Source organism: Folsomia candida, unplaced genomic scaffold (assembly GCF_002217175.1).
Source record: "Folsomia candida strain VU population unplaced genomic scaffold, ASM221717v1 Fcan01_Sc001, whole genome shotgun sequence".
In the NCBI taxonomy this organism is placed as follows: Eukaryota; Metazoa; Arthropoda; class Collembola; order Entomobryomorpha; family Isotomidae; genus Folsomia; species Folsomia candida.
The window spans coordinates 23,720,151-23,733,587 of NW_019091193.1; the positions used below are offsets into that span (position 1 = coordinate 23,720,151).

Sequence of the window (13,437 nt, forward strand, 5' to 3'; positions counted from 1 at the left end):
AGAAGGTCCTTGTACCCTAGGTGCAATAACTTACGTATGATAAAAGTGCATAATGTGTACCCGTATGATATACGACCAAATGCACGTGAATGATTAAATCTGTTTAATGCTAATTGCCAATAAAAACCCACAAATTCCCAAAATGTCAAAGTTTATTTGATTTTTCGAATGTCATTTGTTCATGCTTTCTCCACCGTACGAATGTATTAGCTATATAATTGATGCAAGTTTATTTTCTGACATACTCTGTTATTTTTACAATTTATAATCTCATAGTAAACTCTACGCATAACAAATTAGTGATTCTGCGATTGTTTATTCCATCTTGCTTACTAAAATTTTAAGAAATCTCTTCACTCGGGCAGTTGGTCACTGAACGGATTCCGGAAGTGTCCTCTAATCTCAAGACAGTTAAATTTTTGATGTTTCGATTTGTGAATCTTATTCCAGCGAATGGATTGTTTGAATATAAATGCACAAAAACAAAAACTTTACAGTTCGTTGACCCATTTCTTGTCACAATTTGAAACTTATTAACATTTGTTTGGTCCAAAGCCTCACCTTTCAATAACAGCTCTATGAATTCAATTTTTAAAACAGATTATCTCGCCAGAGAACACCAACAAACAACACACTTGCTTGGGATTAGTTGGAAGCCATCACAACAAATAAGTTTCACCAGGAAGTGAAGAAAGTTAGGGAAAGAGGTGAATGTTCCATAAATATTCACAGATTTACCAAGATTTTCACCAACAACAATGATTACCTGGTGGAAAGAGTCACTAACCCAATTTCAGTATTTTGAATGATAAAGTTTGTTTCCTACAACTTCTAAAGTGCTGTAAATAAGTTTAATTTTAATGCCAGGTCAAAGAACCTCTGTATCTTAATCAGCCCGTCGGTTTGCATGACACGCACAATGCTCCGAATTTTTAGCAATATTTGTACGTAGAATGGGAAGCGGAATAAAAAATAATTACGTCAGCCCTCTTTTTAAATCCCAGTAGCTAAAGACATCTGTGGACGCGGAGAGGGAGAGTGAAAGCTCAGAAATGTGTAGGACTTGAGTAATCATAAACTTTCTCCATCGAGTTCGCCACCGCTGCCGTTCACTCCAACTCAAATCTTTGAGCTGTAAAACACGGAAACAATTATTTGGAAATTACGCCATACTAAACTTATTTATCATAAATATGAAGGTGGTGAAAGAAGTATACTACGCGTATTTTGTTAACACGTACATTTAACAAATGGAGGAAATGAGATGGAATGTTGCGTATACTTTTATGACTCAGAAAATATCGATCCATTTACATATGTCGTTCTATCTTCTCGCTTTCCTATTCACGCTGGCAATACAGAAACTCGTGGTGAAATGTCACGATCCTGTTGGCTGGGGGAGAAAGTAAAGGAAAATTTACACTCTCTGTCGGTTCAGAGTTCTCGTATTTTAGTAGATTGAATTTAAACCAATTTCTATTTACTAAAGTTTTGACTGTGCTCTCTCTTCGGTCTTATTTAATAAATATGTAGGAAAAACGCACGTTTAAATTGGTGAAAGGAGTTTGAAATTTTTTAATGAAATTACTATTTGCAACGGATACCTTGTTCCCACCGGCTTAATCTGCACACATGTAGAAATAGTCCATTTAGCTGTAATTTTCCTCTCCGGAAGCTACTAGAGTAATAAATCCGTGTTGAAATTAGAAGACAACGTCTTCCTCATTGAGATTTTAATCATGTAAAATAGGTCATCTGTACTTGCACAAATTATTATCGACATTATATTACCGACAGCCATGCTGGATAGGATTGGGTTTCGAGTTATTCATGCGACAAGTAAGAATTATGTTGATATTTTTATCAAATTTATTATTCATCTGTTAAAACTACCGAATTTCGAAAGCTCTGATTTTTGTTAGGTGAAGACCCAAGATATTTGGGCTCCGACCTAGAACGCCATGGTCCAGGTATGAACGGCTGGAGGTCAGGAAAAGGGCAGGCTTTCCCACAAGAGCTAATTTTGCAGCTCGAGTCTCGATCTCGTTTGGGACACATGCAGTTGCTGGCTCATCAATACGTTATACGTGAGACATGCAAACTCTACGTAGCTGAAACATTGTTAACAACTCATTCATTATGCATTTTAACAAGTAAAAATATGATTTCGATAGCTGAAGCAATCGAGCTCTTTATCGGAGAATGCATTGACAGCGGAGACGGAGTCGAGGATCAGAGTAAGATTGATTTGAACAGAGTTCACTTTATTCATCTTGGACGCGTTACGATGTCGACGAATCAAAGTACGGGATTCAAAGCTCGGGAGCTGAAGTCAATTACTGTGAGTCAATTACTGTGAGCTTTCTATTACGCAAATTTGATTCTTACGTCCATAATAAGCCTTGCTAAACCTTTGTTATAGGTGAAATGCATTGGTGCTTATGTCAAGTTACTTATAAACAAGGCCTATAGAAATAAGTACAATAGAGATCAGCAGGTTAGTTGTGGGATTCTCTTTGACGAATTCAGTATCGTCCAATCCAAGAGAATTCCTTAATCTAAAATTTGCAAATTATATCTGAAGGCTGCATTGGTAGCAATAAACATTTTGGGAGAGAAGCTAGAGGACGATGACGAAATGACGAAATCTTTCTCTCAAATAACATTTGAAGAAACGAGTGAAAGGGACAAAAACTTGTTTTCTCCATTTGACGACTTATCGTTCACAATGTACGTGGATAACGAGGTAAGTTGTATACACATGTTCATAGTTCTTGAGTTTCTTATCGTCAGCGAATAAATTTAAGTAACTCATTTGATAATTAGTTCGAATGCATAACATGTTTACATTGACACAATTATCAATTGTTCCATGCAGTATGAAAATGAAGCAATTTGCGAAATTAACGAAATTAACTCGATTCGCTTTAAACCTTAGTACCTAAACCTATCAAAACCATTCATGTAAAGTACTTCAAATTTACTGAATATATAGGTGCAAGACATCATTAGAAAAATGGACCTAAAGAAACAAGAAGCTGTCTTAGGTGGACATATATTTATTCAACTTTATTTATATACCTTTTGTACTTGAAATTTAAATGTGCAATTTTGCTAGACGAGAGATTTGATTACGCGAGCAAGTTGAAGTCATCTATGGAACATTTGAGAAAGTCTGGAGAGCTGTTAGCCAAGTACCAATTGGAGAAACAAATTGCCGCAAACCGTGAAGATTTTGAGAAAGCGAAAGAGAAAAAAATGCAAATGGATTCTTTGAGAGAAAGTTTATACAAGTCGTTACGTGTGAAAGAGCTACTCGAACCAAACGGAGTGAGTGTCTCAATTTGAAATTTTATTAAACCACTTAATTATATAACCAATTCAATTTTCACAATACAGCGTATACCTGATAACGACGAGCCTGGGAGGGTGCTGCTCGGAGTGGCCGGGATGACGAGGTCCATTACCGAACTTTCTCTCCCGCAGGAAACAATGTCTGTAGCGTCCACCCCAGGTTCCTGTCTACAAATATGCATAATTTCAGACAATTATAAATTTTCTCTAATCACTTAACAAAATAATTTTCAGAAAGTACAACCAGTGGACGATTTTCTGAGTTGACGACGCCCGACCATGAAAAAAAGGAGTCTGGATATTATAGTAATGATGAGCCCAAACTGCCTCCAGTGTTTTTAAAGTAAGACTAATGATAACATCAAAGTTCCAAGTTATAAGGTGACTGTAATGGATTTAATTTTAGAAGGCGACGTCCCCTCACCGTTGCAGCTGCTTCTAATCTGGCCGCAGAGAAAAACAGGGATCGGGATCGGGAACGGGAAAGAGAAATGTCGTTGGCGAAAGATGACCCAGTGCCAAATCCAAATGCGCCCTGCAGTGCATGCGTTAATCGACCATCGAACATGTCAGAACGAGCCCGTAGATATGCAGCATTGCCAATCCAGGTTTTTGGGGAGCCCTTGGTAATTAATAATTCATGCCAAGCATTCGCAATATATTTTCGGTAGCACTGGATTAATCTGGTAAATCTTATTCTAGGTGGAGAAAATGTTCTCAAAAAGTTTTTCAGTTAAAGAGGATGGTTTGAGATGTTTGCATAAAACATTGTCCGACTACAAACGTGGTGATAAAAATAGTATGTCGTTCAAATCAATGCTTTTTATTATGGCATAATTTTTCTTGCAAGTATTGACCATTTGTGCAGACCCACCATCAAAAGTATTTCGAGCTGCTAGTCTTCTGCTTCAGAGGACCATAAAAGACACAATTTTCGGAGTGTTTCATCTTACAACCGAAACTCTTATATACTTGTTGGACGACTTTTCTAAAAAACACAGGTGCGTACTTTTGAAATATTCTGGAGAAAATACGCCAACCAGACAAGACCACCAATTTATAATTACACGTTAAAATATTTTTGTCTGCAGGTTGGTAGGGTCTGAATTGGCACAAGGATTGGAAAGAATATTACCTGAACTTTTGTCAAAATCTGGAGACACAGCACTGGGAAAAAATAAAGTTGCGGTTGAATGCATTCTGAAACTGCAATCATGTCAGCATATTCGGTAATTAAGGGACTGCAATTTGAAATTATAATGATAATTCTTCGTTCTAAACGTTATTTGTTTATGGGGACAGAAATCTTCATGTGATTTCAACTCATTTAACAAAACCGTTTGACACTCCTGTTCATCCGAGATTAGCACAAAGCAAAACTGAAATGGTGGAAGAGGTTTTGAAATTGTATGGCCTATCTGCCGATAAATCGAGGTATAAATCTCTGCATCAACACATTTTAAGACATTGAAGTTAATGCACTGTTCTTAATTTGTCGTAAATCTGTAGCGGGTTGACGGCAAGAGATTATATTGAATTTGGAGCATCAGCCCTAAATCAGCCTTCTGAATCTATTCGCCGGGTTGCAGAGCGAATAGTGATTTCCTTGTACCACACCCACCCAAAACTAGTCCGTCAGAACTTGCCACTTGAGGGAGACATTTCCAAGAAAAACATTCAATTCCGACAACTATTCCAACAATTTGAGAAAATTGACAAAGACGTGAGTAAAATAAATAATTATGTAGTACATACTTACAGTTCCTTGCAATTTAGCAGGAAATTTGGTATCGAACCGGCAAATTGTGATCAATGCCACTTTTCGTACTTACGCACCATACTAATATGCATTCTGGGGTAAAATTTGGCGATTTGGCTACCACCAAAAGTTTAAGAACCAAATGTCCTATTAAATTGCAACGAACTGTAGTAAATCCTTGCCGATACATATTTACATGTGTGTGTATGTGTTATGTTATTATTATTGCAGAGAAAGGATGGAGCCTCCATCGCAATTATGAAAGATTTGAAGGGCAGTCATAATCAGTCCATGGCTGCCAGTGTGTACATTCCGAAAATCTAAATTCATTCTGTGGGGAAATTTTGTCATGCAGTTTTTCTTATTTGCATGTTTTATGCCGAGCCTATCTGGATCACACGCTTATTTAGCATTTAGCTCAAATCGAGTTACGTTTTTAAATTTAATAAATGTAAGACACACACATTATTACACGGTTTTAATGTTGAATTGGCTAATTTCACCCGTGTGCCATTGGGTTGAGCAGCAGGTAAAAGTCGATGAAGGGAAAGCGAGTGCATATCTAAATGCTGCGACCGTTTGTTGTGCTCTGAATTTTCATGGAGAAACATCAACTCAACAACGCGCAACCCCCTTATTTCCACGCTCACCCTCACTGTAATATATAAGCCATCATAAAAAGCATAATAAAATCATAACAGAATTGGGAGCACAAATACTCGAGTAACAGTTGTTTTCTATTTTTGTATTATTATTGTAGTTTTGTACATACAGTGAAATCCTAAATTGAAATATGTAAGGTTTATTATGTTAAGAACTTTGGGATAATTCAGTGCTTAAAATTGCATGGAAATACAATTTTCCATTCCAGTTACCAACATGTAGTTAGTGCTGGAAAAGTGTTACATGCATTTATTTCCCCAAGCAATAAACGACCAATTTCTTGTCGAAAAGGGGTCGGCACAGTCATAAATATTTGTTCCGTCGCGAAAGCAACATAATAAAAAGAGTGTCAACTAATAAGTGTTTTTCTAGTAAAGATAGAAATAATGGCATCTCAACGTGTAGATTATAAAGCAGCAAATGGTGCAACACAAGTACTAAATTCGGTGAACAAGGGACGCGAATCAACCTCTGTGAACAACGCTCAAGGACACAACAGAAGAATGTCTTCTGTCAAACGGTCTAAAAGTCAACGGAGTCCAAACACACGTATTGTTTGCGGTAAGAGAAAGGCCACCGTAGATTCACCAACCCGGAGACTCAACAAAAAGCTGGTCCATGCATTGTCCGAATCACGACAAAGCAATGAATATTACATACACGAGTTAAATAAGCTTCAAGGTACACATACTTATTTACATACATACTCTCGTTAAATTGAAATCAAGTCTAGAATCTTACGTACATTGTATTTATAAAAAAATATTTAAATATTTTTCATTTTACAATTCAAGCTGCTAGTTTGAGAGAAATCTGCGACTTGCAAAAAGAAAACGAGGCGTTGAGTAGGGAACATGTAGAACTAGCTCAAACAATTGAAAAGTGGAAGAGACGGTGTCACGAACTCAGAGACAAAAATACACATTTTATAAAGTTGCAAAGTGTAAAGAAACAAAATCAGGCGTTACAGGAAGATTTGGATGTGTGCAAATCTGTGGTGTGCCGATTGAACCATGAACTAATGTCGAGTCAAGAAAAACTGGGAATTTTAGATGACACGGACGTCGACACTGGACTACAAAAGCAGGACAATAATCAATTAGAAATGTCGGAAGCAATACAAAATCCTCGCACTCGGCTTTTCCCTCTGTTGGTTGCATACGATGAAGTCATCAAAGAAAAGAATGAGACAATCAGAGGGCACGAAAACACACTTGAGCATTTTAAGACGCGATGCAGGGAAGTAGTAAATGAAAATCAAGATTTGCATAAGGTCATATCGGATAAACAAGGGAAGGTAAAGTCGTCCACCAAATCAATAAGTCTCTCAGAAAGCTTTTCACCTCCATATTATAAATATGAATATTATGACAGGGAACAGTTTCAGTTGAAGAATGGGAATTTTTGCATCTGAACGCTTTAGTGGTATTAGAAGAAAATGATGTTTTACATGAAAAGATGGATTTGATGAGAAACAAGGAATCTGTAATGATGAGAACGCACGAAGAGAAGGGTGAGATTTTTTGATTATGTACATTCGACCTGAAAATAAAATATTATATTTACTTTTATGAAATTGCAGTGCAAAAATTAAAAACAAAGGTTGCAACCTTGAATGAAGAAAGGGAGATTCTCAAAGAGGCTGTTACAAAGTCGGAAAACCAGTGCAAGCACTTATTTGAGCAGCAGTCCAGATTAACAGAAATTTTTGAAAAAAGAATCCCACTTGATCAGCATGAGGCATCCGTACAGGAATGCAAAAAGTAATAAATAGCTGGACATTTAAGAAATAGAAATATTTAATAGCAAGTTAATACAAGTATTTAATTATCCTTTTTTAAAGTCTATTTGAAGAATTGAAGCTCAACTACAACTCGGAAAGATCTGTACTTGTAGCAAAATTAGAGTCTGCAGAAGCGGAGAAAAGTAGGCTATCCGGTGAGATTACTGAACTCGAAGCAGCCAATGCTCGTCTCCAAACAAGCTTATCATCATATGAAGAATGCTTAGCGTATGCAATTAATGCCAAATTAATCATTTCATAAATTCTTGGAATATTGGGTTTCATTTCTGAATGCATTTAGTTCAAATACGGAGCAATTCAAAAATGTGTACAAGACCATGTTAGATGCCACAAAAGCGAGGGACGCTGCCACCATCGCAATGGAGGAAGCAACAAGATTTTCACAACGAATAATAGAAGAAAGGGACAACAGTGACCGTCTTCTGCGAGAACAAAGAATGCTCAATGAAAACCTGGTACAACTTCGCGATAAGCAATCTGGACTGGTTTACGAGCTTCAGCGGAAAATTCATGCAAGTGATAATTAGATGTAAAACAATTCATTTTTATAATGATCCCATAACTATTCAGGAAATGGAGGATATTCATTCACAAGAAGTCGAGAAATATTTCGGCAAGATCCAAGAGTTGGAGAGATCGAAAGAGCTCCTAAGTTTAGATCATCAGCAAAAAGTAGTGTATTTAGAAACTGTAGTTGACGACAAATCAAAGCGGATTGATCATCTTGAGACAGAAAAAAAGTAAAATTAACGCACGTACTTATCAACTTTTGTGTCCTTTCTCATCACTTAACTACTTGTGCTTAATTAATTTCAGACAATTGGAGTTAGACTTGGAAACTGTGTGGAAAACTACTACCTCAACAATGAAGGAACTCGCTCATGCTAGATAATATTTTTGTTTGCATTTTAAATGCAAATTTTCCTACTCTTTTGATTTGAGATTGTTTTTAATTCAGTTCTTCTTTGTTTCTATCTATAAGCAGTAATATTTTATTATAATGAAATCTTACTAATATTAAGTGAGAAAATAAAACTACATTTAAAAAACAGCATTCTTCGGTGAGGGTGCGACTAAAAACTTTTAAACAAGAGCATTGAACAAATTTTAAAATTTAATATTACCAACTTTTGCCTCACCGTGGCCATTTATTTAAATGCAAAATCATTTTGGACCCACGGTGAGGCAAAAGTTGATAATATTAAATTTTAAAATTTGTTCAATGCTCTTGTTTAAAAGTTTTTAGTCGCACCCTCACCGAAGAATGCTGTTTTTTAAATGTAGTTTTATTTTCTGGTTTTTGGGTTGGCATTTTTTTGTTGGTTACCAATAGCAATAAGATAGGTAAGGTGCAATTATCATATGCGATTAAGCAGCTTAAACGGCTGCAGATACCTCCATCAAAAGTTTCTCATGTTTCAACCGATTTTGCTCGAACGTATCTTAAATGGTGCGTAATCAGTGCTCGCACAATAAAATCAATAGCTGGCATGATCATTGTATGGCAAAATTGAATTTCCGGCTCATTTTAAAGTTGCGAAGATCCTAAAATTCTTGTAATATTAGACTTTCGTCACGAGAAAGATGAAAAGACACTAGATTTCGTAATTGTCTGATTTTTTTGTTTCAACAATTTTTCACTAAATTTAACCGTTCGAGCTGTGGCCGTGGCGGAAGTTTTAGGACCCTGTCTTGAAAGCATACCTTGGCTTCGCCGTAACCATGCGCTTTTCTGTCGTGAGGGTAGCCCTTGGTTACTTTCCTCACCTCAGGAATAAAATAAATAATTACATATTACAAATATAATTTTGAAAGACATGCATCAATTAATTCAAACATCATCCTTAGTTAACGTATATCTAAAATAGAAAAATCGTTCTCAGACTCACAAAAGTATAATAATAAATACCGAATAATTTCTGCAAGTCATATGCATGTGGGTGTGCATGTGTAAGCAATAAGAATTTCGCAATGGATCTAGACTCCAGAAAATTGGCTAGAGAATAGATGCATACGTTCTGGGGACAATTCGAGAACAGTCTCGACTTGACTTGACTGCGTGAGAGAGTCAATTGTGCAGTCAATAGACCGCAAGGACGGAGAAAGCTCTCGAGTTTCTCAGCTTTCTCTTTCTCCTCGCAAGTGCAGAGTGAAAGGAAAGTTGTATAGTAACGTCGAATGCGGGGCTTTCAAGCGACACCTCACCCTCACGTTACAGCAATGTGACAATTAGTTTACTTGTGAATCATAGTTATCTGTTACCACACCACGTAAATAAATTGCAAGTAATTGTAATTATTAGTCACTGGCCTGCTGTGACTCACGGCACCTCACAACGAATCTAGCTCTCGCTGTAGATTTATTTATCCTTTGCTCAATACTAATCCTAACTTAGTAACTAGCGATGATGCTCTTATTCACTCGTACGTATTATTAACCACAGACCACAATAATACAGTCTAGTTGATTTAGGACTTCCTTTAGTGAATCATCTGTAGCTGAACTACACGTACACAACAGTGACACAGGTATATTACGCGAGTTACCATTATTCACTAATTTACTAGTGCCCAGCAGTACTTTACTTATTTTGTCCAGTAATTATAATTTGTCTTTTAATTTGTTGCTGAATTTAGATCACAAGATTGAAACTCAAACTTTTTAATCAAGAAAGATAGCATTACATACAGTCATTTGTTTGAAGTTACTAAATAAATTAAACAAAGTACCAATTGAGCAGCCACTTTGCACTTGAAATTTGTCAACAATGTCTCAAGAAATTGTGATCAACTCTTGCAAACCCAAACATTCCTCAATCGAATGCCCTTACTGCCATGCAAAATTGGAGTTTGTGACTCCTGCTGGTGCTGATGAAACGTTAAAAATTAAGATAAAGTGCTGGAATACGGTTTGTGAGAAGCTAGTTCCGTTTAAATCGTCTGGAGTCAATGGAACATCTAAAAATCACTTTACGTCTGGGACTGCCAGCACTAGTTCAACGCCGAGGAAGCCATTTAAAATGGGGACCGATGATGAACCAGTTTCCCTCGAGGTTTGTAGTTATTTTTTGATTTATTTATGTATTGGTTAATTAGTTCTCGCAACAGTTTATAAAATTACGAGATAATAATTAATAACTTATAAATTATATATATGTAGTATTACGAGCTTCTCGGAGTGCCTCCAAAAGCAACGACAGCGGAAATTAAGAAAGCGTACTACCGTTTAGCGATGCAATTTCATCCGGATAAGAATCATGACCCTGGAGCAGAAGAAATGTTTAAGAAAGTAAATGACGTGTATCAAGTACTATCAGATCCAGTACTGCGCAAGAAATATAATGAGTTTGGCCCTGGGAAAGGATCAGGTAAAATGTGCAACATCAATAGTTAAACTTAAGATAAACTTAAACAAGTTAAATTACAGGTTAAATTAGGTGTTACTTATAATGTAATTTTTATATGGACAGATCCAGAAGATGGTTTCATCAACCCAGAGGACTTTTTTAAGGTATTTATATTTAATTGAAGGGAAAGACACAAAACGTTTTCAATTGCTTGTGTTAATATGAATTACAGATGCAATTTGGTGGTGATGCCTTTGTCGACATAATTGGGGAATTAGCGATAGCAAAAGAATTCAAAAACATGATGATGAAAAATATGGACGACGAAGCTGCGGCGGCTGCAGCGGCTAGTGAAAACGGAGGTACCCCTGATGGAGCAACATCACCTGAAAAGAAATCTGTTGCTGGGAAGACTTGGGAGGAACGTCGGGAAGAATTGGAAGAGAAACGTCACGCACGAGACGAAAGAGTATTGCACTTATCAGAAAGTCTTATTCGGAAACTTACCGTGTACATCGACTCTGGTCCAGAAAAGTTTAAAGAGATGATAAATTTAGAGACCGAAGAACTCAAGGTGCAAAACTATGGTGTGCAATTGCTTCATGCAATTGGCTATGTTTATACTGTCAAAGCCAGCGAATATTTGGCAAAATATAACGAAGACATTTTGGGAATGCCGTCATTTGTCCACAGAATGAGACTCAAAGGAAGGGCTTTTTCAGATACGTTTAGCACAGGTACTGCAAATAATATACATATGCTTACGAAGTAATTCTTCTTATTCATTCTTGCGTGGGAAGATCGACTATTACACGTAGTATAAATTCCATTTCAGTCAAATCGGCGGTGGATGTCCATCACACATTTGTTCAACTGCAACAAGCCGAACAAACCGGCGCTAGTGAAGCGGAAAAAGAGAAGCTGCAGGAAGAAGCTGTCAAGAAAGGTACCGACGCTATTTGGAAAGGAAGCAAATTAGAAATCGAAAGTAAGTCATTTTATATGAGCAGAGAGGGAGAGAGATCATTGCTGGGATTCTAATTCCAAACTGATCTCTACATCTCTGATCTCTGCTTGTAGTTGTACACATATTTCGACCATATGCACGAATAACTTATTGAATGATGTATTACAGGCGTGATTAAATCAGTTTGTGACAAAACCCTGGCGGACATTACATTAGAGAAATCAATTTTACGAAAAAGATCCGAAGCTTTGAGAATAATAGGGGATACGTACCAGAATGTTAAACCATTCTAATTAATAATTGCCTTATTTAGTGTCAATTGGAAATACCTCAATCAATCATATTATCTATATATTACATGTATATGAGTTAGCTCATCTATTTTTATTATAGTTTTTTGTATTTTGAGAAATACTAGATTATATTGAAAATATTAGAAGACCAGATTTTCCCAAAATTGCGTAGTCTTCTCTAGTCGATGTCCAAAGTCGTTAAATTAGTATTCGGGAAACCTAGGTTCACCACTCTTCGATTGAGTGTCCCATAATCGTTAAGTGTTAAATAATGAATCAGAAGAAGAATTGATCTCACTTGTGCGATAAATACAATTATTAATTATGTTAATTTTATTCTGAAATTTGATAGATCTGTTAGAAAATTATTAGTTATTAATATTTCCGATAGACTCGTTAAATATCGGGTATTATTATTCATTATTCATATATACATATATATCTTCACTGGTGCTTTTCAAAATAGATTAACTAAATTCCAGAGATTAACACATTGTATGGATTATGCATAGACACCACATCTCGATGTTACTCTATCTGCATTACCACTCTCAATAAAACAGTAATTACCGCACTCACACAGACTCTAGATTTATTATTCCTCAAGATACCATAAAAGTAACAAGTTGTTTGTTGTCCCCCGACCTTGTGGAATACCTAGCACCCCATCAACTGGGGGTGGGGATAAGGGGGGGTGCCGAAGCGGCGGCACATGCGGCCCGCATCTATTGGGGACATGCCCATACGACACCCAAAGCCTTTTTAAAAGTCGACTTTAACGAGATACGGCGGGATACAATTCTCCACATTATTCATGAAAGGTTCCCCTCAATGTTCAGTTTTTTGTCGCAGGCTTATGCTTTTCTGTCTCAATTATACTATGGCGACACCCCCATCTCCTCCCGCCGCGGGGCCCAACAAGGGGACCCGTTAGGTCCCGCACTCTTCGCCCTCGTCGTCCAGCCCATTATCCTTGCAATCGAGGCAGAACTTAATCTGTGGTATCTGGACGATGCCACTATAGCGGACACCCCAGAAAAGTGTTAGTCGCGATGGACACCATTATCCGCATGGGGGAGGAAGTTGGTCTTCGCCTGAACACCGCCAAGTGTGAAGTGGGCGTGCTAGGGGCGGACGAACGTTCCCGCCTTGAAATTTTGGAGCGTTTTTGCCGGGCAGCACCGGGGATACAGCAGATTCCCCCCTAAGCTGCCGTTCTTCTGGGTGCTCCTCTCACCGATATGTCAATCG

At 37.2% G+C, this 13,437-nt stretch overlaps 3 protein-coding genes across 4 annotated transcripts; all 3 read left to right on the top strand.

The window, feature by feature from the left end:
• Window positions 1-1,343: 1,343 nt before the first annotated feature.
• LOC110844771 (centrosomal protein of 104 kDa) lies at window positions 1,344-5,581 on the top strand. Its single transcript, XM_035855457.1, has 16 exons — window positions 1,344-1,839; window positions 1,923-2,087; window positions 2,175-2,341; window positions 2,423-2,497; window positions 2,585-2,746; window positions 2,996-3,047; window positions 3,119-3,330; window positions 3,400-3,514; window positions 3,589-3,697; window positions 3,761-3,980; window positions 4,057-4,153; window positions 4,223-4,355; window positions 4,446-4,583; window positions 4,657-4,788; window positions 4,864-5,077; window positions 5,345-5,581. Exons 1-16 carry the CDS (start codon window positions 1,800-1,802, stop codon window positions 5,435-5,437), a joined length of 2,124 nt encoding a protein of 707 aa, XP_035711350.1. The 5' UTR covers window positions 1,344-1,799; the 3' UTR covers window positions 5,438-5,581.
• A 358-nt stretch (window positions 5,582-5,939) lies between these two features.
• On the top strand, window positions 5,940-8,642 carry LOC110844781 (centrosomal protein of 89 kDa). The gene is made up of 8 exons (XM_035855463.1): window positions 5,940-6,457; window positions 6,571-7,073; window positions 7,151-7,289; window positions 7,359-7,539; window positions 7,620-7,787; window positions 7,861-8,092; window positions 8,151-8,320; window positions 8,397-8,642. The coding sequence occupies exons 1-8, from the start codon at window positions 6,163-6,165 to the stop codon at window positions 8,470-8,472; spliced, it is 1,764 nt and encodes a 587-aa protein (XP_035711356.1). The 5' UTR covers window positions 5,940-6,162; the 3' UTR covers window positions 8,473-8,642.
• Window positions 8,643-9,742: 1,100 nt separating this feature from the next.
• On the top strand, window positions 9,743-12,764 carry LOC110863450 (uncharacterized J domain-containing protein C3E7.11c). Of its 2 annotated transcripts, XM_022112761.2 has the most exons (7): window positions 9,743-10,108; window positions 10,217-10,632; window positions 10,740-10,947; window positions 11,050-11,090; window positions 11,159-11,663; window positions 11,762-11,914; window positions 12,062-12,764. In XM_022112761.2, the coding sequence occupies exons 2-7, from the start codon at window positions 10,348-10,350 to the stop codon at window positions 12,184-12,186; spliced, it is 1,317 nt and encodes a 438-aa protein (XP_021968453.1). In that variant the 5' UTR covers window positions 9,743-10,108; window positions 10,217-10,347; the 3' UTR covers window positions 12,187-12,764. The 2 variants fall into 2 exon arrangements, with proteins under 2 accessions (XP_021968453.1, XP_021968455.1); XM_022112763.2 differs by lacking the exon at window positions 9,743-10,108 and having other exon boundaries at window positions 10,120-10,632.
• The last annotated feature ends 673 nt before the right edge of the window (window positions 12,765-13,437 follow it).

Bases quoted from the DNA above. Each gene is read 5' to 3' on its own strand.
- LOC110844771 (XM_035855457.1), top strand. From the start codon at position 1,800: ATGCTGGATAGGATTGGGTTTCGAGTTATTCATGCGACAA. The intron at 2,088-2,174 runs GTGAGACATGCA...TGATTTCGATAG, and splicing joins GGCTCATCAATACGTTATAC to CTGAAGCAATCGAGCTCTTT. The intron at 3,981-4,056 runs GTAATTAATAAT...ATCTTATTCTAG, and splicing joins AGGTTTTTGGGGAGCCCTTG to GTGGAGAAAATGTTCTCAAA.
- LOC110863450 (XM_022112761.2), top strand. From the start codon at position 10,348: ATGTCTCAAGAAATTGTGATCAACTCTTGCAAACCCAAACATTCCTCA. The intron at 11,664-11,761 runs GTACTGCAAATA...ATTCCATTTCAG, and splicing joins TTCAGATACGTTTAGCACAG to TCAAATCGGCGGTGGATGTC. The intron at 11,915-12,061 runs GTAAGTCATTTT...GATGTATTACAG, and splicing joins AAGCAAATTAGAAATCGAAA to GCGTGATTAAATCAGTTTGT.
- LOC110844781 (XM_035855463.1), top strand. From the start codon at position 6,163: ATGGCATCTCAACGTGTAGATTATAAAGCAGCAAATGGTGCAACACAA. The intron at 7,290-7,358 runs GTGAGATTTTTT...ATGAAATTGCAG, and splicing joins GAGAACGCACGAAGAGAAGG to TGCAAAAATTAAAAACAAAG. The intron at 8,093-8,150 runs GCAAGTGATAAT...ATAACTATTCAG, and splicing joins AGCTTCAGCGGAAAATTCAT to GAAATGGAGGATATTCATTC.